Here is a 23,236-nt window from a genome sequence, read left to right on the forward strand (position 1 = left end):
ATTTTACAGAGGCAGAAGTTCCACCAGCTGTCTGACCCTACCAACAACACTCTGTGCCACCTTCATTTATTCTTGGTTTTACCTAGAAATCACACCCTGGATGTAGGAAAAGCAGGCATCTTGTAAGAACTTAGTTTTCTTGCTGGAATCCTGTGTGAGTTTTGTCAATGCCATGAATACATACAGTTTAGCCAAGGCGTCAGTAAGTATCCAAACTTTCAGGACCATGATGACCATGTAATCTCTTGGAGGCCATTGTAACGAGCCAGAAATTCTGAACTGTATTTCTGACCCTTCTGCTGAGTCATTAAACATCTCTGTGCCACAGCTCACCCACAGAGGAAACAAGAATAAGGAAAAATGACTGCATCATTGGGAAGGTGGGAATATGAGCTTGGGAAACTCTGTTATTTATATAGTATCCTGAAACTTTCAGAGAAGTATGAAGTATTTATATCTGAGCTACAGAAAACCTCAGAAATGCTTAAGGTTCATCTGTCACTGTTCCTAACAGAGCTGATGAAAAAATGTTTTACAGTGCTGTTACTGGGGAAATTAAGTGGTCGTGTATGTAACATTAGTATATTTCTCACATGCCTTTTCTATCAACCCCACCCCCAAACCCCTGAAGCCCGGTGCCTGACACTTATTTAATATACGCACTGCCACAGAACCTAAAGAAACTCTGTGATACAGATCTTACCCCTGTCTGCTCTAGCTGTGCTGAAAGATGCACCAAGAAACTGTCCTCTCCTGTGCCTGGCCCTTTTAAAAGCCACACATGATGGCTGGAACTTTTGTTGGAATCATTGCACTTTCTAGTGTAAGGTTATGCCAGTTTGTCATCCTGCCAGCCCTGTTTTCTCTCTCAGTCAACCAGGATAAACACTTAGACCTCCTTTTTCTTTCCCTATTACCACACCCCTTGCCTGTAACTGGTATAGATTACATCAGAAATTCCTTGCTGAGCCAGCTTTGCTAATAATTTTTGTTCTAAATCACAGAAAAAACTGTGAAACGTAATCATGTCCATACTTTGGTCCTCTGCAAATACCCGGAAGATGAAATTAAATCTTGCAAAGAGTAATCCATCTCTTACCCAATCACTCCAGGACTAACTGAACAGCCAGAGTAATGGTTTACTGTGTTTGTGTGAACTCACGTTACATGCTGAGGCCACAGGCTGGGAATCTGCGATCTGCCAGTCCAGATGGGATTAGAAATCACTGTCACGTATGAAACGTCTGGCTCTCAATGAAATTATCTTTGAGGGGTAAGTTTATAAAGATACTTTCAACACACGTAGGAGAGGAGTAGAAAAGAGGCTCTACGTAACTGTACAGTTGAGATCAAATTCAATTATAGCTGAGAAAGCTACATTTGCAGCATTTTCAGTGAACTCCTTCCCTCAGTGAGCAACACCCTGGTTACTCGGCATTTTTAACCCAAGTTTATTGACTTCTGCAGACTGATTACTACTTGGGCCATGTTTTTCAAACGCAGCAGGTGGAACCCAACCCTGCAGATGCCAAGGCATGCCCTGCAGACATGTTTCTAACATCACCATGATCACTCACACCTACGGGCTGCCTGTGCCTGCAGGCAGCACCATGGTGCCCCACTGCAGCACACTCTCCCTACGTGTGCATGCAGATCATGACAACCACACGCATACACAGAGCAAACCAACAGCGGAATTTCTTCTCCCCTTAGCATGGACCTCAGGCCTTTGCTTTAGAAGAACTTCTCACTTATGTCTTATGATGCATTTTTACCTAATTGGCCAAGAGACAAGTAATTAAATTTAACAGAAAACAGGACTTCTGAATGACGATACACTTTTTGAAGCCACAATTTCTATTACTTTTTATTGCCTTTACCTATGTTTTATATGGCAAAGTGTCGCAGAACAGATGCAGCTGCTAAACTGGGTGGCTTAGTAAATGAAGTCAGCTTCTGCAAAGAAAAGCAGTAGGAAGTTAGAGGACATGACTGAATTAACTTCAGAAGCCAAGTGAATTTTTGAGTCATTTCTGACTCAGGTAAAATTCCAATTTAATACAACACCTCTAAAATGTAACCTCGTCTAGATAAGGCAACAATAATCTACCAGCCAAATATACTCAGAAGAGAAAGGGGAAATTCTGAGTAAGAGTACAAAAATGAATCATTATTCTGATAATGTTTTTGTTATTATTTTTGCAGACGAATCTGAAAGGTCTTAGGACTCAATTAAGTTACCACTGCCAAAAAACACAACAAGCAAAATCAGAGCAGGTACTTTCTGCCCAGATATCATGGTGATGGGCACATTAGAAATGAAGTAGATTAGATAGATGAACTAGACAGACACATCTAACTGTCTTCTAGTGCACTCATTTGTTTGACAGACTGGAAAATGCTAACATTCCTGGGATTAAATGAAAATAGAAATGAAAATAGAAAATTGCATTTTCACTGTGAAGTATACACAGAACTTTGCTATGCCAGTTTTTCTTTGTTAAAATAAACTAGGGCCCAACCTCGTTCTCCCAGATTGACCCAAAGCACAGTAAGATAAATGAAACAGTAACCAAGATGCAGCCAACTGAAAGCCTTTGTGTTGCTACCCTTTTACCCATGATATTAGTGGAGTGATAATGACCTGCACACACTTCGATACCTTACTTTTTCCTGAGATAAACACCACCAAAAATGCTAAATTGCCCATCTTGCTGTCTCAATATCATTTTTCTTTTCTTCATGACTTCCAGCTACTTTACCTTTATGAGCTGCTCAAACAATTTTTGTTCTGTGGTGCCTTTTCCCCCCACTTTGTTCTTCAAGACAGTAAAAGTAAACAAATACCTTGGAGATAAAAAAATAAAGAACAACAATAACTGAAGTGATTGTCCCCAGAGGTTTCTGGTCCAGGCTGCAGATGTATCGGCATGGCTTTTGCTTTGGCACACATAAAAACACATGCATACACAATGAAACATGGTTAGCGCTTGTGTTCACATTCGACAGCTCCCTATTTTTCCCTAGCGCCAGGACCTGTACTAGAGCTGCGCTTGTACTCTGCACAAGTACAGAGCTAGATTTGGCAGTATGCAATCTGGCAATCCCAGAGCCAGATCCTGCTCTTGCCCACTCCAGCTTTGACAGAAGTGCCGGCTGCAGCCCGAGGAGCTGTGCGACAGCCCAGTGGTGTTGGGGAGAACAGAATCCAGCTCCTTGTGACAGTTTTCTCCACACAATATCACAATCAGCCAAACACATTTGTAATCTACTGCAGTTGGTGTTTCTATAATTGATAGAGATATAAAAGCCCTTTTTGCTAAAGTCGTACTTTTGTATTTTTTTTTTCTTGGGGGAGTTGTGAGAAAGCAGCTACAAAAAGCAAGCTTTAAATCTCAGATAACGTAGCTCCCTTTAGAATCCCAAGCTTAAAGCAAGTAGTTAAAGCAAGTAGTTACGAGTTTTAACAATGCAAAAAAACGGAGCTAAAAACAAAGATTTATTTTACTTGACGTAGCAAAACAGTGGATTAAAAAGTTAAATCAATGCGCCATCTGAATGGTTCCTGCTGTAGCTGCAATTTCAAGTGAAATAAGAATGTTATAAAAACTCGCGCATATTAGGCACATTTGGAAATGTCTCCTTGTAACTGTTCTTTAAGTGTTCTGTCTATGAGCACTAACAGGTCACTGCACAGGAAATGCAAAAATATGTTACATTTTAATCAGGGCATATAAAACACTGTCTAGAATGTTACATTGCCCTTGGGAATGTGTAGTAAGTAGGGGAATTTTTACAAAGTCCAGGTCACTCTCCCCATTACATCACTTTTTGAAAAAAAAAATAAATTATTAGGTTAAATTATATAGATGTCGTATTAGAACTTTCCCAGTTGTAGGATGATGGCTAAGAGATGCTTATTTCCTTGGAGGAACTCATAATCACTCCCTTGTTCCCCTGCACATACTTTGTATATTGAAAAGAGTGCATTTTAACTGAATCAAAATGTTTCCAAACAATTATAATGGAAGAGGACAAATATAAAAATCAGACTGTTTGTATACTCATTCTAACAACAAATTTCAGCACTTCACCCTAACACACAGACACATACAAATTGAAAACCTGCCTCGCTATACCTCATAGGTGATAAAAAAATGAAAAAAAGGATTTTAGCAGAGATGTTTGGGAATGATTAAGGTAAAATATCCCTAATCCAAACAAGTGGAAACCCAGATGTCGATGGCATCATTAACATCCCTTTGCCCCCACGCAAATATTTCCCCAAATGATTTACCTCTGTTTAACCGAAATCACAAGTTTATAAAATCTCTGGTAAGTTCACAGAAACGCAAAAGATTAATGGAAGGGTGACTGTTTTATAGATTAACATTCTCAGGATTTTAGTTATTTACTGTACAAATTTTGGAGGTGACACAAAACTCTACAATATCCTGAATGCAACCTGCTCTGCTCTTGCTGATCCTTGGTCAAGTTTTGTCACTGACTTCAGATAGAAAGATTCAATGTCTAAGAAAGATATCCCACAGGGCAGTAAAATAAAATAAAATAAAATAAAATAAAATTAAATTAAATTAAATTAAATTAAATTAAATTAAAATAAAATAAATAAAAATAAAATAAAATAAAGCAAAATTCCCTGCCCCAAGTGTAAATCTAAGTTAGAGTCGTGAGGGCCCAGCGCCTGCTGAAGTAAATGGCAGTTACACTGTGACACAGGGCTCAGCCCTTCGCAATTTGCATGTTGCGGCATGAGATCTCAGGCTAACAGGCCCTTTTTATCTAAACAGATATCTGTGGTTGAAACTCCTGGCATTATTCTTTGTATTTTCTCCTGAGCTGCTTGCTTTTGTACAACAGCTACGTAACTGCCACTCACTTCCATGCTTTGTTCTGGCCTACCTGAGGCAGTGGGCACAGACCAGCCCAGCTACTGACTAGGCAGCTGCCGCAGCACGACACACCAACATGCAATTGCCCCATATATATTATTATTACTATAGATTGCAGATGGTTTCTACAAACCTCTCAGTGTGCTGCCTGAACTCTTCAATACATCTGTTTAGTTCTCACCAGTCAAGGTGTGGCCCTGAGCCTCGCTGCTCACATCTCCTCCAGACTCCTAGCAGAGGATCAGGATTTTCCTTGTTTCGATGGTTCCTCCCTGAACTGCCTGCACAATTCCTCAGGGATAAGACATCACCACCACTATTTAACCCACGGGGGGCAGAGCTCTGGCAAGTTTTAGGTGAATTTTTGTCCTTTTTCCACACAGAAGAAGGTCCCCGGGGCTGAGCGGCCACCTCAGTGCACCCCCTGCAGCCAGCAGCTCCTCACACTCCGCAGTCCCACCACACACCCGCAGATGCAGACAGCACCTTTCTTCTCAGCTGAGGCAGATTAACTTCCTGCACACATCCATCCCTGGCCTGCCGTGAAGCCAGGGCCCGGCCAGGCTTTCCAAAAAGCAAGCGGAGGAAAGCCTGGAACCACACATGTGGAACCACACTTATTTCCACACAGGTCTTAATCGAGACAGAGACTGTTGGATGAATTCACTGCAAGAGCTAATGCTGAATATTATGCTCTACTTTGACCAGGCAAAAAAGTCAAGTATACATTTTTACCACCATTTTCTACAGATATTTGTTAATTTTATTCTCTCTGCTCCTGTCTTTACCCCTGCTTGCCCATGCTCTGCTTCCTAAGTTTCTCTGCTTCCCATGTCAGGGCCTGGGCCCCAGCTGAAAACAAAACACAGACCATTTCCTCATTCTCCTTTGACTGCTCAGACCCATCGCTGTCCCTGCAGCAGGGAAAGCAATTGTCCTACTTATCCCCAGCTAAAACGTATTTTAAGGGAATGTAATTGAAAAAGAGGAACCGAGAACAGAGCATGCGTGGTGGGGATGGCACGTTAGAGAATGCTGTGTCACCTTCTAAAAATTCTTTGGCAACAGCAACTTTTAGACTTTATAAGTCAGACAAATTTGGGTGGATTTTCTCAGGGAAAGCAGAAGACATCTCTGAAAATGTTCACGTCACTGCCAGAAAGCACAGCGGTCCCACAGCTTTGAAATAAACCCTGATGTACGTCTTCTAATTTTCTGCCAAATAACATCCTACCCTAAATTACAGGAAGAATGTTTTAAGCAGGGAAACACAGATTTTGATACTGGAAATGGAGCAGCTCAAAACTGGAAACATTAGAACCAGTAGCAATCAAACCTCTCAACAGAAAACCCCAAATAATCTGGACCTTAGGAACGTTTGCGCCCATAACATAGATGTTATTGTTTTCCAGGCTATGCAGTACTCCAGCATCCATTCAACACTGCTCTCAAGGCCTCTGCTGACTTTTTCTTCTTTTCAAGATCTTCCCTGTTATTTTTCACCGTTTTTGTTATCACATAGCTGAGCTTTTACCACATTAAAGGGCTGCCAGGCAGGTGAAGGCACTGAGCTTTGTGCAGCAATGTTGGCTACTTGTTCTGCCCCATCCACAGCACGTTGCCTCTCCAGTTCAAACAACACATTCGCCTAGAGGGATCATCAGACAAAACCAACAAAATAAATCTATAATTCTGAACACAAATAAGGTTGATGGCTTGCTCTGTGTTATTTGAGCTGTTTTTTTCTCATGCATAAGTGAAACAATAACTGGCTGAGGCTATACAACACAAGTCTGGCTCCCTGATTCAGGCAGGGAGAGGAGCCATTGGCTGTAAATTTCAGCACAGACTTAAAAATTGATAGAAACTCCTTTTTAATCATCATCTATCCAGCCGCTCATTACTATTATGTGCTTTAATGATGTCCCTTTAAATTCTGGGCTAGTTTTAAAAATCCAGTTTCCTCAAATTCAGTACAAAATCCAGGGTTGTGAAATGGGGCCCCATAATTTTGTTCAAGGGCTTTTTCAGTTATAAGATATGTTTGAAATATGAAATTTAAGGAGTCTGCTATGTCAGGTGACATTTTGTTAGCTTTTGACAAGGGAAAATATTTAATACCCTCATTTTTTCCCTTCTCTGAATATTAGTTTAATTGTCACAAATAATTAAACACTTATGAGTAAAAGACATCTTCAGACATTTTGACAATACATATTAAGAGACACTTTAAGGGAAATCTGCACAGATCGGCTTTTATTTGTTATGCTAAACGATGATGCATCCTGATTGCATTTGTTCCTTATTTGTGTGTGCAACAGGAGACGTACTGTGAATGATCTGTAAGGAATAAAATGACAGTATTTGACAGGCTAGGAAATGTCTGGGCAAGGATACAGGATAAGGAACCCTAAAAGGGCATTGTTTATAGAGGGGCAATGGGATAGAGATACTCCCTTCAATCTAAGGCAATGAAAGGCGCCAACAACTAAATTACAGTTAATAACAGTAAGAAATAAACATAAATTACATATACAAGGATCAAGCTCAAGGACTTTGGACCACTAAAAATATATATTATTATATCAATTATCAAAGAGAGACAAATTCCCATCCTGGGAATTTGCATACGAACTCTAATAACCTACTATTCAGAAATAGAGGCAAGCATTAATTTCCACATGAAAAGGAGCCACGGGAGAGCATCCCAAGCCCCCAGCTCCAGAGGAGAAACCCCTACCTGGTGATTCAGCACCAAACGATCTGGCCTCTGTTCGAGAGGGTAGCAGGCGGTCTCCCAGGTATGGCAGATTAGCCCTATATTACCTAAGATTTATTCTGAGCTCCTGTCAATATAATGGCTGAAACGACCATTCCTGAAAGGTAATATGGTGTGAAAATAAACATAAACAATCCTTAATGAATCCATAGGCTATTACTTGCATCATATTTCTTCTAGGGGCAATACATACATCTCCACTTTAGAAAAACAACACTGCCCTTGATTGAGGCTCTACAATTCCAGTTTACACAAGAGAGAGACCTGAGGAAGGTCCATGGGAACTGCTTGGTGCTAAAAGCTTTTGAAAATTCAGGTCTTTCTTTAGATGCCCATGTGAGGATTTAGACGCTTTAGGACCTGACTTACAAAAGTTAGAGCCTCAAACTCTACTAGCAGAGATTTCCAAGCACCAGTGAAGGTGAAGGAAAAATGCATATGTCCTGTTTAGCTACAATTAGATCAGTTCCTTCGTATTTCTCAGGGCCATGCATTATATATTCTCAGAAGTACAAAGCAAGATCCCAGGCCTGACAAAGAAATGTAGAACAATATATGGGGGGAAAAGTAACTGACCAAAAATTCATCTAAAGACAATTTAAGGAAGGTAAAAGACTTAAAATTATTCTGCCTAAAACTATTCCCTAGCAAAGCTCGCTTGGCTTGTTAACAGAGTTAACACAGCTCTGCTTTCTCTGACTGTGAGTGCTCCCACTTTTGGGAGCTCCTGGACACAAGCAAAGTGCTGCCTCTTTTGCCATAGGGAATTGCACAGAAAGGATGAAAATGCCTTTCCAGCCCCATCCAGGGCCAATTCCCCGGTGCCCCAGCTGGGCTGCTCCCTCTTCTCACCCTAGCAGCAGGCATGTGTGTGCCTTGAGCCTCCAGCCCAGCTTTCTCTCCTGGAAGTGTATGGATAACAAAAATGTGATCTAGCACCTAGAGCAGGGAATTAGGAGCAAGTGCTGTTTTACTTTGAGCAAAACAGTTAAAATCTCCTGGATTCAGTTTGCTTTTCTGTAAAATGGGGAAAAAATATTCTACTTCACTGGAGTTATTCTGAGGAGTACATAGCATTAGTAGGAAATCCTTGGAAGAAAGGTGTTAAATGTGAGAAATATTACTCCACTTCCTAACAAAGCACGTACGTATGAGCAGGAAACACACACTTAATCAAAAGCACTAGAAAGCTTTTAATTTTTTTAGCATTTAATGCTACAGATGATCAATACAACTACTTAGCTTCTTTCTCCTTTCACATGTTAATGTTTCACATGCTACTTGTACTGTGCTTATGTATGTTATGACATGGCTGAAAAACACATTAAAAATTATTTTTGGTAGACCAATATACCAGGTAGTATGAGGTTATGTTTCTTCGATACGAACTGTGCATCATGAAAAGATCCAGCTCTTTTCTGTGAAGTCCACTCATGCTGCGGGAAGTAAATGAGTTCTTCCTATATGTACAAAGAAAATTGCAGGCCTTATGAATTGTGCTGGTGATTCCCAGTGTAATTCAGACAAAATTATTTGTATATGGAAAACTCAGAGTAAAATCTTTCTACCAAAAAAGGATTACTTCCATCCAAGTGAACGATGAATGATAGACTTGCTGTCTGCACATACCAAACTGCACCTATGTGCAGGTTTTCATTCCGATCTCCTCTAGGCAGAGTTTCAATAGAAAAAAAATCTTTGTTATCAAGGTATTCCAGAGAACTTAATTTTTTTCATTAAAAACAAGAACTGTGTGCTGCTCCTTTTTCAATAGAAATTCTGCACTGATTCCACATAACAGACCACACATCACTTCAGCAAAGCTGTTTTGGGAATATGTAACAGCATTTTTTAAGTTATGAAAGCAATATTGAATGAGATTTACTACAATTTAAGATAAGTGGGTCTTAATTTTATATGAACAGAGAGACTTAAAAACCAACCAGAAAGAGTTCCGATTATATTGTGCTGGAATATTAGGCCTTGTGCAAAATTGCTCCTTTTCTCTTATACATGCATAAAACCAAGCACAACAGGCTTTCCAATTAAATGAGTCTTTTGAGAGAGATGCAGGAAGAGTCAGAAAGCTCCTTAAAACTTTATTGCTTTTTATCTTTGTCAGGTAGGGATGTGTATGTATTAAAAACAACCTGTTCTTTCCAGTACACAGTCCTTCCTGTAAGATTTTTCTTCCTGTTTGACCTACTAATTTTAAAGGTTTCCCAAAACGGGAATGGAAGGGTTGATGTGGGTTAGTTTTTCCCATATACTCAGTAATTTTGCTTTTCTATAGGCATCTAGAGCTAAGGATGCTTCCACAGTTTCTTTAGCATCGTGAGTAACTTTAATGAGCCTCAGTATCATTAGACGATAGCAGTTTACAGAACACAGGGAGAAAAGACACGGAAAGGACTAAGATACAGCTATAATAGATACAAGCCATGGAGATAAAAGAAAGAAGTCAGCATCTCATTCGCATTAATACAATAAAAATACAGCATTAATGTTGCTAGTTGCAAATTTTTTTTTCAATAAAGTTGAGCCTGATTACATCTGAAAAAAGGTTGGCTGTGCATTCCTTGTAGGTCCTGCAAGTGTTTAGACTTTAAAGAACAGTTACTGGCTATTAACTTTCTCAATCTAATTGCCACTAAAAACAGTCTCCACAAAACTTCAATTGAAAGCCACTCCTCAAGAACTGATGGTCTGATCTCTCATAACTGCTTTGTTTATAGCAATACAAATCCAGAACTACTATTCACGTAACGCCACTCCATCATTATATTATGTATTTTGTTTACTGGCATTATGTGTGTGTACAGATATAATTATATATGCAGACACACACACCAGTTCATCATTAGAATCAGTCAAAAGGAACATTGCCAACCTTGCTTATTCAAAAATCATGAAACACCACCTCAAAAATCATGAGATTAGCTGAAAATTATGAGATGATAAAAACAGTCACTTTGAGAATCATGGCATTTTTCTTCTGGCATAAGAACTTTTAGGCTGCATGTTTCCAAGCTCCTTAGTTCTCCACAGTATGGAGTTTAAAATAAATTTTCCTTTTAAAATGCATATTGGGTGCTTATACAATCGCCAGACCCCAGGACCTGGAGGTTTAAAGAAAATAAACACTAGCAAAGGACTTCCAGTGGACACAGCTCCTAACATCACAGGAATTTTAACATTTGGGCAAATATTAGTGGAATAATCGAAAACTGCTCTAAAACACGGGGCTTTCCAGCTTCTGTCAATAAGAATGGTGCATCCCTCTCCCAGGCAGGCACTTGTCTCCTTTTTGCAGGTATATGTGCATACATATGTGTATGTATGTGTGCATACCTGAAGAGGATCTGTTTCAAATACATTTAGTACTGTTTGTTCTATTTAACTGTGGAATTTTACCAATACTTGGAACCATTGGGTGCTGCATGTTATAAACTATGTATTTTTCACAATCGAATCCTGTCATTTTGAAGCTATTGTTGTGACTTTCTTGTTCCTAGGCTAAAGGGGGAAAACATTTCTTTCAGGGAAACAAAGATTCTCTTCATTTTTCTAAATGAAACACTTAATGCAAAACTTAGATCATAAGACCAGTTTTTCCACTTCTTTTTGCCTGAAAAAACCTCACAAGGTAACAGATGAAAAGCCAGCAACAGTTAAGAGGGATGTGTAAATCTAATGGGAAACAGTGTGCTTCTATGATGCGTTTCTCCTTGAAACCTTAAAACATACACGGTTCGCTGTCAAGAATTTCTGAGTTGCAAGAGCTGTTATTATAACATGGTAAAAATTACTCGGTGCCAAGATCCAACAGCCCCAAGTGAGAGGTCACCTTAATGAGAAAGAACTGGTTTTAGTCCCTAAACTACATGGAACTTTAGGCTTCCGATTTGCAAAACCGTCTTCATGCATTTACTTGAGAGCTGCTGCTCTTGTGCACAACATTAACACTGCCAGTTAAAAAAGGATTCTTTAAAAGCCCGTATCATCTGCTAGTACCAAGAAACAGTGTTCAATAATTAACACAGAGAATGGAAACATGTTTGAGAAGTGAGGCTAACCCAGCAAGCAAAATATCTCAGCCATACAGACTTCAGAAAAGAATAGCATACAACCACTAGTAACACAAGTTACAAGCAGAACTCTCCCTAAATGTAAAGCTTAATGGCAGAATCTGGTCCCTCTTCAGAGGCAAAACATTAGTAAAGAAACATGTATATTTAATTTTGTAGCTAAACAGCCCAATCCTACATAGACAGTCTTTACACAGGCCAGTTACCCACTAAAGCAAAGTGCTGAGTAAGAGCTGCAAAACAGGACCCACTCTCATGTAAATTATTGTAATTAAATAGCTAATGAAAAATCACTGCTCTTGCACAAATGAAATATAAGATTTCAGCTGAGAGTGTAATGTGTTTGCAGTTGACTCTTGTATCAGGTTCGGAGACAGATGAAAATGTCTCTCTGCTCGCATGAGCACGCTTTAGAGGTAAAACTTCACAAATATTTTCATTTTGCAGAGAAGAGGGAAAAACACAGGCTTATTTTAGCAGTAAAATCAATAGGATCCCCTTTTTTTAACGGATAATATGGTACACATATGTCTCAATCCGAGAGGCATTAAATGGAATATGAATAATTTTACTGTGCATTTGCTAATAATACGTCATCCAGTAGAAGAGCCAGGCCTTATTCTCCCCTCCACTAGCTGACATGATATTTTTTTTACATTTGAGCTCTTAAGATCTGCACAATAGCTTAACACAATAAGTGTTTAGCCTCTGGTTCCAACTGTAATTGATAGAGTACAGTTCCATTCCCTCTGCTGCTGCTAAGTTGGGAATTGCAGCCACAGCAACTGACAGCTTTTTTTTTCCGCAGGTCTGGAGTTGCTCTCTGGGAGTGATGTCCTCATCGGGATGGGAAGTAAAATCACAGGAGAAAAGCTCACCCTGGCCCTGTGCTACAGAGGAACTCCGGGGACCTCTTCTAGGGGAAACAGTTGCGTGAGGTGGGTGCTACTAATGAGAGGGAAAATCAGGAGGAGAAAGCTCTGGGAGGAAATACCAAAATCCTGTCGTTCTGAAGAAAATTAGCTTTTCAATTAGGGAGCACAGAAGAGGGAGAGCATTTATGCAAAAGAATTTCTGACAATGAACATGTTTTTAAAAGTGCTATAAAATTGTGTCATTTACTGATGGAAACATCTTTTATTTCACAGTCACAGGGGCTGAACTCTTGGCGAGTCCCACTCTTTATATAGTGATAATACACTGTGCTTTGATATGAGAGAGTAAAACTGAAATAAGGAAACAGTAACTAAAATGAACGTCATTTGAAATTGCCCTGTTCAGGCCGGAGTTTTGACATGGGAAAAAATTACATAGTAACTTTGGGCTTAGTAGCCGATTCCAGAATTTATATGCAGATGGTGACTAATTTTGGTGCCTCTTCAGTTGTAAAAGTATATTTTGGAATATATTTAATTAACCAGGATTTACAGGCTCCTCTTGTTTGTGAACACTTTGGTTTTTCTGTCATCTGTCAGCACTGTGATGTGCACAGTAACTGAAAGGTTCTGAGGCATGAGCTATTTAGGTGGTTTTGATGTGCACTTGCTTTTCTAGAGGATGGTTAAACAAAACAGCGCTGCCATTTCTACAGTTTCACTTAGTACTGCTTGCTTGGAACCTGCTTCTATTGCCCCTATAATAAAGGATACAAATAATACTCGAAAAACCACAGCGCTCTTGGTTATTTATACATGTATATATTGTTTCCTTTCATCATAGAAATATACATATCAGATCTAGCTGGTCAGTCACTGTGCTCTCTGCAGATGCAGAATTTAACTTTCTAAACATGTTTCTGTTTTAAATAACCTTTTTACCACTAAGGTGCAAACTGCAGCTGTAAAGTACTGACTGCTAACCTTCCTCTGTTTGCTGCTCTATGAGGGCTCTTCCTTCCAACAAAAAACTGTGTTATTCTACAGCTCCAATAAACAAAATACATGCAACTGATATCTGACTGATAGCTGTACTTTTCCTGAGCTTTGGTCCTTAGATAGCCTACTGGAGCTGCGAGAGAAAGAAAAGAAGAAATACAAAATTGCAGCCAGAAAAGGTGTTAAGTTCAGATTCCTCTTCCCAGGGTTTAAAAAAGCAAACTAGCAATTCATGATCACAAAATAAAATATGCACATTTAAACAAGCTGCAGGGGAAAGGAGAGTTTAATCCAGTGAAATTGTGTTTGAAAGCTATTTCATACCCCTAGGAATAAAATCTGAATAGCAATTCTGCTTTGCTCCTACCCTTTTTCTCTCCTTCTGTTAATATATTACCATTTGTTATGGAATCGTTACAAGACTTCTACCCCAGAGGTGGCTGCGTTTCATTGAAGGATGAAGTACTTTCTGGGCCTGAGTCTCTTCTTACTCGCAGGAGCAGACAGTACTCACTGCAACTGCACTGATGCTGCTAGTGAAGCTATTTTTGATTTGCACCTGAGCAAGAGGAGAATTAGGCCCAGAGGTTGTAAAGCCCTTTGGCTGAAAGCTACAGCACAAATGGGTTGTTTATTGTAAACAGAAGTATGATACTAAAGCAGGCGCTGATATAAAGAGCTGGAACTATCTATCTGCTTCAAGAATTACCGACATGGAAATGACAAACTCAAAAAGGAATGACAATTCAGAAAAGATTCGGCCCTGGAAAGATCAAAATGCATTTGAGATAGTTTCGGTGTTGATGTGAAATAAAGTGTCTTTAAAAGTGTAATTTGAGATCAAAAATCCCCATCATCGAACATAAATAGTGCCCCATTTATCCAATTACACTACCTTGTTTCATTACAATGGTCTGTAATATATTTCTTAAGAATACAAGGCTTAAAATTAATAATAGAAAAGGACAAAATTGCCATGTATATTTCTCTAGACAGATTTTCATCTAGCAGCAGGACTTCACTTCTGATTCACTCGTTGGTTCCGTCTAACCTTTACATTATTCATTAATCAAACTAGAAACCTGCTTTCAAAGTCAGTGCATGGTAGTAATTATTTACAGTTGTGCATAGTATTTAATTTTAAGCAATGACAAAAGCAGGCATGTCCAGAATCATACGGCTTATCATTTTTCTTCCATTGGAGGTGAACTATCTAAAGAAGCTAAAAGTTGCAAACTTCTTTTCAGTATCTCTGCTGCCATCAAGACAGAATGCAGTGCAACTGATACGTTTGAACTTGTATGACTAAAAATAAATAAAAGTGAAAATTAGTAATATATAATGTATTAACTCCTTTAAATAAAAGGAATAAGGAGCTTTGGTATCAGCTCTGATGAGCGACTCATTTCTTATTGCACAGTCTGTCTACTGTCACTTTGAGGTATCTTTCACTATACAAAACAGAACCTCAGTACTATCCCTGAAAATGAAAGTCAGTTTTAAGAACTAGATACAAGAGGCACGTCTACTCTTTGAGACCCCCACCCCACCCCTACAAACACACAAAAGCAACTTCAAAGCAGGAGAACTATAGCAAATGTATAAATCTACTTCAGATCAGTTATGCTGGATGAAACTGGACTGCATTTGCAGTATTTTGCTCACCTTAAACAACATTGATCTCAGGACAAATATAATCAAAGAAATGCACCACTGAAGAGCAATGTACATTTTATACTGAGAATAAGGGCGGGGGGATGTAATTGTGACCATTCAAATTTCTCGCTCGTCATTAAGATTCTCAAAAATACTGTAGCGTTCTGGATAAAAACATATCTTACTGTATTCTCAGCAGGGAAATCCCGGGAAACAACAGCATGGGCTTTGCTCGCAAAAATTTACTTACTCTGTAGTCTATGCCTCTAAAAAGAAGAGGGTCCCCCTTGTACAAAAAGATACTACACACATTCCAAGTGAAAATTCTACTTTGAAAACAAAATAAAATGAAGCCTCATCCTCTTGACAGAGAGAAAAAAGGAGCAATTCTTGCACTGTCACTGTGACGATCAGCATCCATTAAAAAAAATAGCTATTTATCCTGCAAGTTGAGAATGTTAATGCCTTATTCAGATATAACCTCTTTGTGAATAAAACAATAGTAGCAACCCATCAGAGAGTTCTTCTGAATACATATATATAAGTGTGTGTATATATATGTATGCATTTCTAGCTCAGCTATTATTTATGGTTCAAGGGGATCTTTGCTGCCAGGAATCATACGAGCAACCTGCATAGGTACATTCATTGGTCACATCCCAAAAGGCTCTGCCAGCACACCATTGTCCTACACCTACGAGAACACGGCAAAATGGGAAAGTTTATAAGAGTTATGCGTGTCCCAGATTCTCTGAAATATCATTTACCCCTGAACAAATCCCGAGCACTACTTTTCAAAGTTTATTCAAGTATGCCACTAAAGTTGCCCATACATTTTGTCCTACATATAATATTCTACATCTAGAAAATATTCAGAAGGGGGAGTAAAAATTAGCAAACCGTTTTTAAACTGAAACCATAAAATATGAGTTTTCTTTAAAGAACTAATCTGATGAAGGACACAAAGAAAAAAAAAAGGGGGGGAAAAAACCTGCCTACATTAAAAGCCAAACAAGATAATAATTGTGCATGTCTGGCTAAGAGAATCTAGAGGGCAAGCCTTACGTCATTGGCACTTGGGTTACCATGGTGAGTGATTTATTGATATATATCAAGAATGAATAGATCAAAGGCAGCAAGATGACAGGTGATCAATCAAATGTCAAATCAAAGCTGGCAATCAACTGGAAAGCTGATTTTTCAGTGGGTGGGTCTGGCAGAAGAAAAATGAACTTCCATATTGCGCTTCCCAGAAACAAAACCCCACCACACTATTAAAAAAAACCAAAAACCAACCAACAAAAAGCAATTAAGCAGCCTGAAAGAAAACTCTTTGAAAAGATTTACTATACAGGCCTACTCATCTGTTTCTTTTTCTTGGCCCCCAAAAGAAGAAGAACGCCCTACAAACGACAAAACAAAACACTTCCAAAGTTACAAACTATTTTGTTCTTAAAAAAAAATAAAATAAAATAAAAAATAAATTGCAAAACCACTTGGCATGTGCAAATATATCAACTCGGCTACAAAACAAAAGAAGGATTTGATTTGAAAATGCGGATTGTCTTCTAACAGTCAGAACGTTTCATTTTATTTCCTGTTGCAATTTTCACCACTGATGATCAAAGGCTGAACTTCCCCACCGGGTTCATCAGCAGAGACAGTCCCTGTACTATTTCAGGCAGACACAACGCTCATACACACATACACACACACCCGGCCAGCGCTGCCACCAGAAACACGGCGAAATAAAAGATTAACCGCACCGACCCAATTGGCGAAACACGCGTTTTAAAACCAAAAACCACCGGGAGGGGGGAATTAGAAAGGGGAAAAAAAACCAAACGACGGTGGGGACTGGAGCGGGAAGCAGATGGGAGGCTCGGGAAGGGAGAGGGGCCGGGAGGAAGGGGCGCCGAGTGAAAGAAAGTTGGGGGGAAAAGTTTGGCCGGGGCAGGAGGGGCTCGGGGCGGGAGGCACCGGAGGTACCGGAGGCACCGGGGGCAGCGGGACGAGCGCGGCGGGCGGCGGAGGGGCCAGACCGTGTCAGAGCAAAGCTCTTGGCAATCGGGACCGAAACTGGCTCCGCGGAGTTAGGAAGGGAAAGGGAGGGGGAGGGGGGATAAATAAATAAAGATCCAGCCCGGAAAAGCAAGGGTGACCCTAAATAATAATAAAGATGGGGGGTAGGATTGGAAGGAGCGGAGAGACAGAGGCTGTGTAGTGGATGGCTTCTCCTTACCTGCAGCCCGTTTGGGTGCTTGCTGTTTCCTCCTTGGCATCGCTCTACTTTCTCCAATCTCACTTCTGTCCCCAGATCCGAGAGCCCTGAGACGCTCCTGAGCCGTGTTCCTCTGCCTCAGCCGCTTCCCCCGGCACCCCCTCAAGCCTCCCCTGCCCCCCTCCTTCCCACTTCACTGATAGGAACCTGTTTGGTTTTTATTTTATTTTAGAGATCTAGGTTTCTTTCTTTCTCTCTCGCTTTTTTTTTTTTTTTTTTTGGTTGGCTTTTTTCTTTTTCTTTTTTTTTTTTAACTGTTGCAACACTTGCTTTGCTTTGATTCAAACATCCAAGCTCAGGAGCAAATGAAAGGCGCCCACAGTGCCAGAGGATGGCAATAAATAAATAACAAAATAGATATGTATATATTAAAAAAGGCAGCTCTGGAAAGACTGTGGGGCTGGCTGCTTCCTCCCTTTCCTCTCCTCTCCTCCTCCTCCTCCTCGCAGAGCTGTATGGCGGAGCGGTGCCCGGGTGTGTGTGTGTGTGTGTGTGCGTGTGCGCGGAGCGCTGCAGGTTCCGTGCTGTCAGATGCCAGGCGGTGAGTGATATGGGAGAGGACAGGGAGGCTTTGGATGGGAGGAAATCTGCTGTTCACACGCACACACACACACCGCACAGGCACACACGCACACACACACACACACACCCGCCCGCACACACACACGCACGCACACACACACACACACACACACAGGCAGGGCGAGGCGATGCCAGCAAACATCGATCCACCGAGCAAACTGAACATTAACAAACTCCTCCTCCGCGACCCGGTGACAGGACGCGATCCGCTCCGCGCACCGCCACACGCCGCGCCGTTAAAGAGACAGGGCCCGCGGAGTTCGGCTCCCGAGGGAGGCGCTGCCGGGAGCTCCGCGGGATGGGAAGTGGGGGGAGCCGCGACGGGGCGGCCCCGAGCAGGGGGGATTTGGGGTCGGAGGATGGTGGGCGCCCCTCGTCCTGCGTCACTGGAGATATAACGAGCGAATAACGGGGATCTACGGCGGGGCGGGAGGGTGGCGGCGACCGCGGCTGGGGCTCCCTCCCCCTGTGCGGCGGCACCACCGGCTGGCGAGCGCTGCCTCGGGGGCGAGTGCCCGCGGGGAGCTGGAGCTGGAGAGCGGAGCTCTTCGCCCGCGAATCTTCCTCTTTATCCTCCTTCTCACCCGAACGGGCACCCTGCGGTTAGGACGTACACGGGAAGTTGGGTGAAGTTCGGGTGAAGTGCAGGGTTGTAGTAGGAAGCGCTGCACGACAGGGGCCCGGCGGAGCGGGGTCAGCCTGTCCGGGACAAGCGGCCGCAGCTCCCCGACTTCCTCCGGCACCTGGATCAGGGGGAATCGGGAACGTTCATCATGTGCTGCTGCACCCTCCTGGTAAACCAGAGCGAGGTCCCGTCCCACCACACCGGCTGTCTCACTCTTCCAGAGAGGCCAACAAGCGGCCAGGCCAAGGAGGGAGATGGGACGCGGGAGCTCTGAACACCGTTGTTCCACAAGACACAGGGAGATAGCTTCCCTGCCCCATTTATTCATTTCCGTTTATTCCCCACAACTGCTGTTAACACCTTGAGGGTTGAAAAGTGATTTGGGGCTGAAAAGATGGATTAATTTCTATATATTCAACTACGGTTTGTGTAAGACCTCTTAAAAGTGGATGTTGCAATACTCCATAGCCCAATCCTAGAGTTTGCTATGCAACTGAGTTCTTAGACACTTTTTCTGTTTTGGCATTTGTATCTTTCTAATGAAACTCTTGGGTTTAATAGGAATCATTTGCAACCCTCTAAAATCAGTCTGTTCGACCAGGCTCTGTGACAAAGCACCAGTGAGAGCTGCTGTGTTGTAGCTGGTGGCACCAGCGATTTGCAGTCCCACTGCTCAGGCAGGGAATGAGTTTCCACGGGAAGACCCCTAAGTGACCTTTGTATTTAGCAGTCTAATAAGAGATTGTGTTTATGAAAGTGTCCACCTAACTGATTTCACTTAAATTATTTTATAGCCTTGCCTGTACGAACTCTAGCAATTTTTATAAGCAATTTGAAAGTGTTTATTGGTGCAAGCAAATGCTTACTTTGAAAGATAAAATAGGATAACAGTACTATAAAATGCTCATTTTTCCACTTCTGCCTAGCATAACTCACTCAGAAGTGAACAGTTCTGCTTGAATCAGTTGGAATTGCACAGCCCTCTTCTACCTGCATGCAGCACGTATAAAACGCAGTTGGTACACACGAGGGGATTTCTGCAGTGTCCTCAGCTCAGGCAGGGTTAAACATGGGGCCAAGAAGGGCCACCCCACAGCAGCGGGGCAGTTAGCCAGCACTGTATGAGGAGTGACATGCTATCTAATTTCTAAGTGTGGCCCTGGACCTGGATCAGGTAGTTCAGGGGCAGGGTGGCAAACCAGGTTTTTCTTTTCACATTTCATCCTGCCCTGATTTGTGATTTTGATCCCTTTAGCTTCTGTGTCCTGGTTCCCAAATTAAGCGAATGGAGACACTTCTAGCTGGTTTTATATTCCCTCTCCTCCCTGGCGGCACAGAAAGATACTGCACCTCTGATTAGGGTAGTTTATTTTGAAGTATTGGGTATTAAATGCTGCTTTAACACATGCTTGTTTTACTAACCATTCTCCCAAACCGTCATACAATATTGTAGTGTGCTGGGACACTAGCAGGCATTAGGGGGAAGAAGGGGGAGGCAAGTGTCAGGGCCCCCTCAGATTTTAAGCTTTCCATCTGGGATCTGCTACGTCTGTGCAAGTTGAAAAGATACAAGCTCTAGATGTAAGTGAAGCAGCGATTCAGTGTAGTCTGGGATCAGCAAGTAGCGGCTATTGTTCTCCAGAGTCATGGCTTAAATCCAAATGCTACACACTGGGTATGGTATTTGTATCAGTGGCGTTTTCAGTCTCAACATGCAAGATGAGAAAGTCAGTGTTTTAAATGGTTACTCCTTTGGGAAGGGGAAATTGAGAAGATGGACTTCTGAGTAGAGCACTAGTGAGATGGCACCCTATCCTCGGTGATAAATGGGAGCATTAACAAGGCTTGGTCGAGAGGAACCCTACAGATTTATGGCTTCCTGTCTCCACCAGCAGATGCCATTATGGCTGACAGAACAGAATGCCTTTCAAGAGGGAGCTGGGGTGGGATTATGAAGAAGGGGAAAAAAAAGCAAGCAGAATCTGGTGTCCATTTTTATCCACTGGTCTGAATTTGCTGATAGGTTTGAATAGAGCTGAAACTACACAGCATTTGTGTGCTCCCTGCTTCTGTTATTTATAACTAAGTTGGTGAAGGTCATTTAGCATCTCTTCTAGCACAGGAAGAACCCATAATATTTACCAAAAGCATTTTTGCACACTTGAAAATTAGAGATAATAAAATGAACAGATAGTAGTGAAGGCTTCCTTGGCTTATCCAATGGAATAATCTTGATGGGTGCTTAATGTTTACTTTGGAAATGTAGCAAATGATTCTGAAGCTATATTGAATTTTATCTATTTTTATTACATTGCAGAATAATATTTCTCTTTCCTGGTAAAATGTTATGACCAGTAATAGCAATGGCAGTTATGCATGTTCAAAAAAGACTAATCAAATCTCATGCTTCAGGGCATGAGCTGAATTCCCCACTGGGATCCAGAAGGAATTTTCTCTCCCCCCCCAAATCTAGCAATATACAATCAACTAGGTATGTGCTTAGAGGTTTTTCAATTTCTTGGTTAGGTGCAGATTGCATGGAACAAGAGTGTAATCTGGGATAGTGAAAATCCTCTATTGCTATAGCTTTGGAGTGGTTTTGGTCTGATCTTTCAAAATAATGTGTGTGATTTGGTGTACATTAAAGTTTACGGATATTTTTGTGCACAATAAAGGGCTGAATATGTTTTGTGTACCTGACTTTGATAACAGTTCCCATCACGAGTAGTCACAGCAAACTCAGCTGTGTTATTTGAAGTGTGTCTTATCTTACTTATTTTTGTTGTCTGTCTGTCTTTCTGTGGCTGCTATGCTGATAATTAAATGTGGTTGGGTTTTATTTTCATTCCTTTTTTTTTCTTCTTCCCCTCCACTCCCCGAAGCATGTAGGTACATAACTCATCTTGAATGAAATTCGTCTCAGAGTTGATGACCCCCCCTTCACACTTTGCCTGCCACTTTAGGGAAGGAAAAAGTAGAAATTCTGACAAGTGCTACAAACAAACAAACAAACAAAGAAGTTAGGACTTCTTTGGGTTTGATAAATGAAAATTTTCCAGTATGTAGTAATATTGCCAGCCAATGACATTGTCAGCTTCAGTGTATACTTCTTATTCAGAATTACTGGGAAAAAATGATTAAAAATAATTTGGATTACAGTGGTTGTAAAAGAATCGTGACAGACAGAGTGAGGATTCCTTACAGAAAAGAGAGTAGCTGGTAAGTGGTTTGGTCAGTCCTCTCTCTGCCCAGTGGTACACTTAACTCTACTTGTTTCCCTTTTGAGGAACATCTGACCAGTATGATACAGATTCAATAGTTCCTCTGGGCAATCTATTCTAGTGGCCTTACCATTAGAAACTTTTCCTACTATTGAACGCTTTATGGAAACCTGCTTCTTTTTATGGTGTTCTCAAATGACATGGAGAACAGTTTCTTTCCTCCCCCTTAGCAGCAATTTTTAATCTATTTGAAGACTTATGACATCTACTCACCAAACATCTTGATTTCTTCAGTCATTCCTTGTAGGTCATGTTTTCTGGACGTGGCACCATTTTCATTGTTCCGTGGCTGGACAGCATATGTTTTGAAGTGCAGCGCCAAAACCCGGATGCTGTATTGCGTTTGAAATCTTCCCAGCACCAAGTGGGATTATGTCACATGTACAACATATGACGCTCTTGTTTATATGTCCCAGTTTGACATATGCCCTTTTTGCAGGAGCACGACACTGTTGACTCATGTACAGCTTCTGATTCACTGTAACCCCAGACACTTTCTCGCAGAACTGCTTTGTAATCAGTTGTCCCCATCCTATATTTGAACAGCTGATTATGCATCAGTGACAACTTCGCACTGATTCATCTTCAATTGCATCCTATTTTTTCAGACTGTTTCTGCATTTTGTCAAGATCATTGTGTATTACAATGCTGTCTTCAAAGGCTGTTGCTGTTCCCTGTAGCTTGGAACCATCTGCAGATACCTTGCAAAATGTTTTCTGTTCCTCCTTCTAAGACATTAATAAAAGTGTTGGATATTGCAAGGCCCAGGACCCACTCCAGACATTATTCCAGTCTGACAATGGGCCATGAAGGTGTAATTTTTGAGTCAGGTTTTCTGACCTTTTCCAGCCCACTGCAGTAATGTCATGTGGAGGATATCCCATAGCTCGCTTACATGAGACTGATATGTGACACAGTGGTAAAAGCTAACAGAAGTCAATATATATGACTTCTCTCTTCACAAGGTCTGTCGCACTGCAATGGAATGAGATTAGGTAGGTTTGACATAATTTATCCTTAATAATTCCATGTTGTCTGTTACTCATCTCCGAAAGTCCTACTCTAGGTTCTTACGGATAGTTTTGGTTTGGTATTTTTATATGAACAGAAGCCAAGATGATGGTCCCTTCCCACCCTTCCATCTTAAAGATGTGTT

The 23,236-nt window shown here is 41.2% G+C and overlaps 1 protein-coding gene across 2 annotated transcripts in view; it reads right to left on the reverse strand.

Annotated features, from left to right (window-relative positions):
* TSHZ2 (teashirt zinc finger homeobox 2) overlaps positions 1-18,465 on the reverse strand; it is a 228,961-nt gene extending 210,496 nt beyond the window's left edge. Inside the window, exon 1 of one of the 2 annotated variants that reach the window (XM_030503335.1) lies at positions 17,553-18,464. In XM_030503335.1, coding sequence (XP_030359195.1) covers positions 17,553-17,592 — 40 coding nt within the window. In that variant the 5' untranslated portion in view covers positions 17,593-18,464. Of the gene's footprint in view, positions 1-17,552 lie in introns of both variants that reach the window. The other variant, XM_030503337.2, reaches the window with a different exon arrangement.
* Between the last annotated feature and the right edge of the window lie 4,771 nt (positions 18,466-23,236).

Source organism: Strigops habroptila, chromosome 13, assembly GCF_004027225.2.
Source record: "Strigops habroptila isolate Jane chromosome 13, bStrHab1.2.pri, whole genome shotgun sequence".
NCBI classification, from domain to species: Eukaryota; Metazoa; Chordata; class Aves; order Psittaciformes; family Psittacidae; genus Strigops; species Strigops habroptila.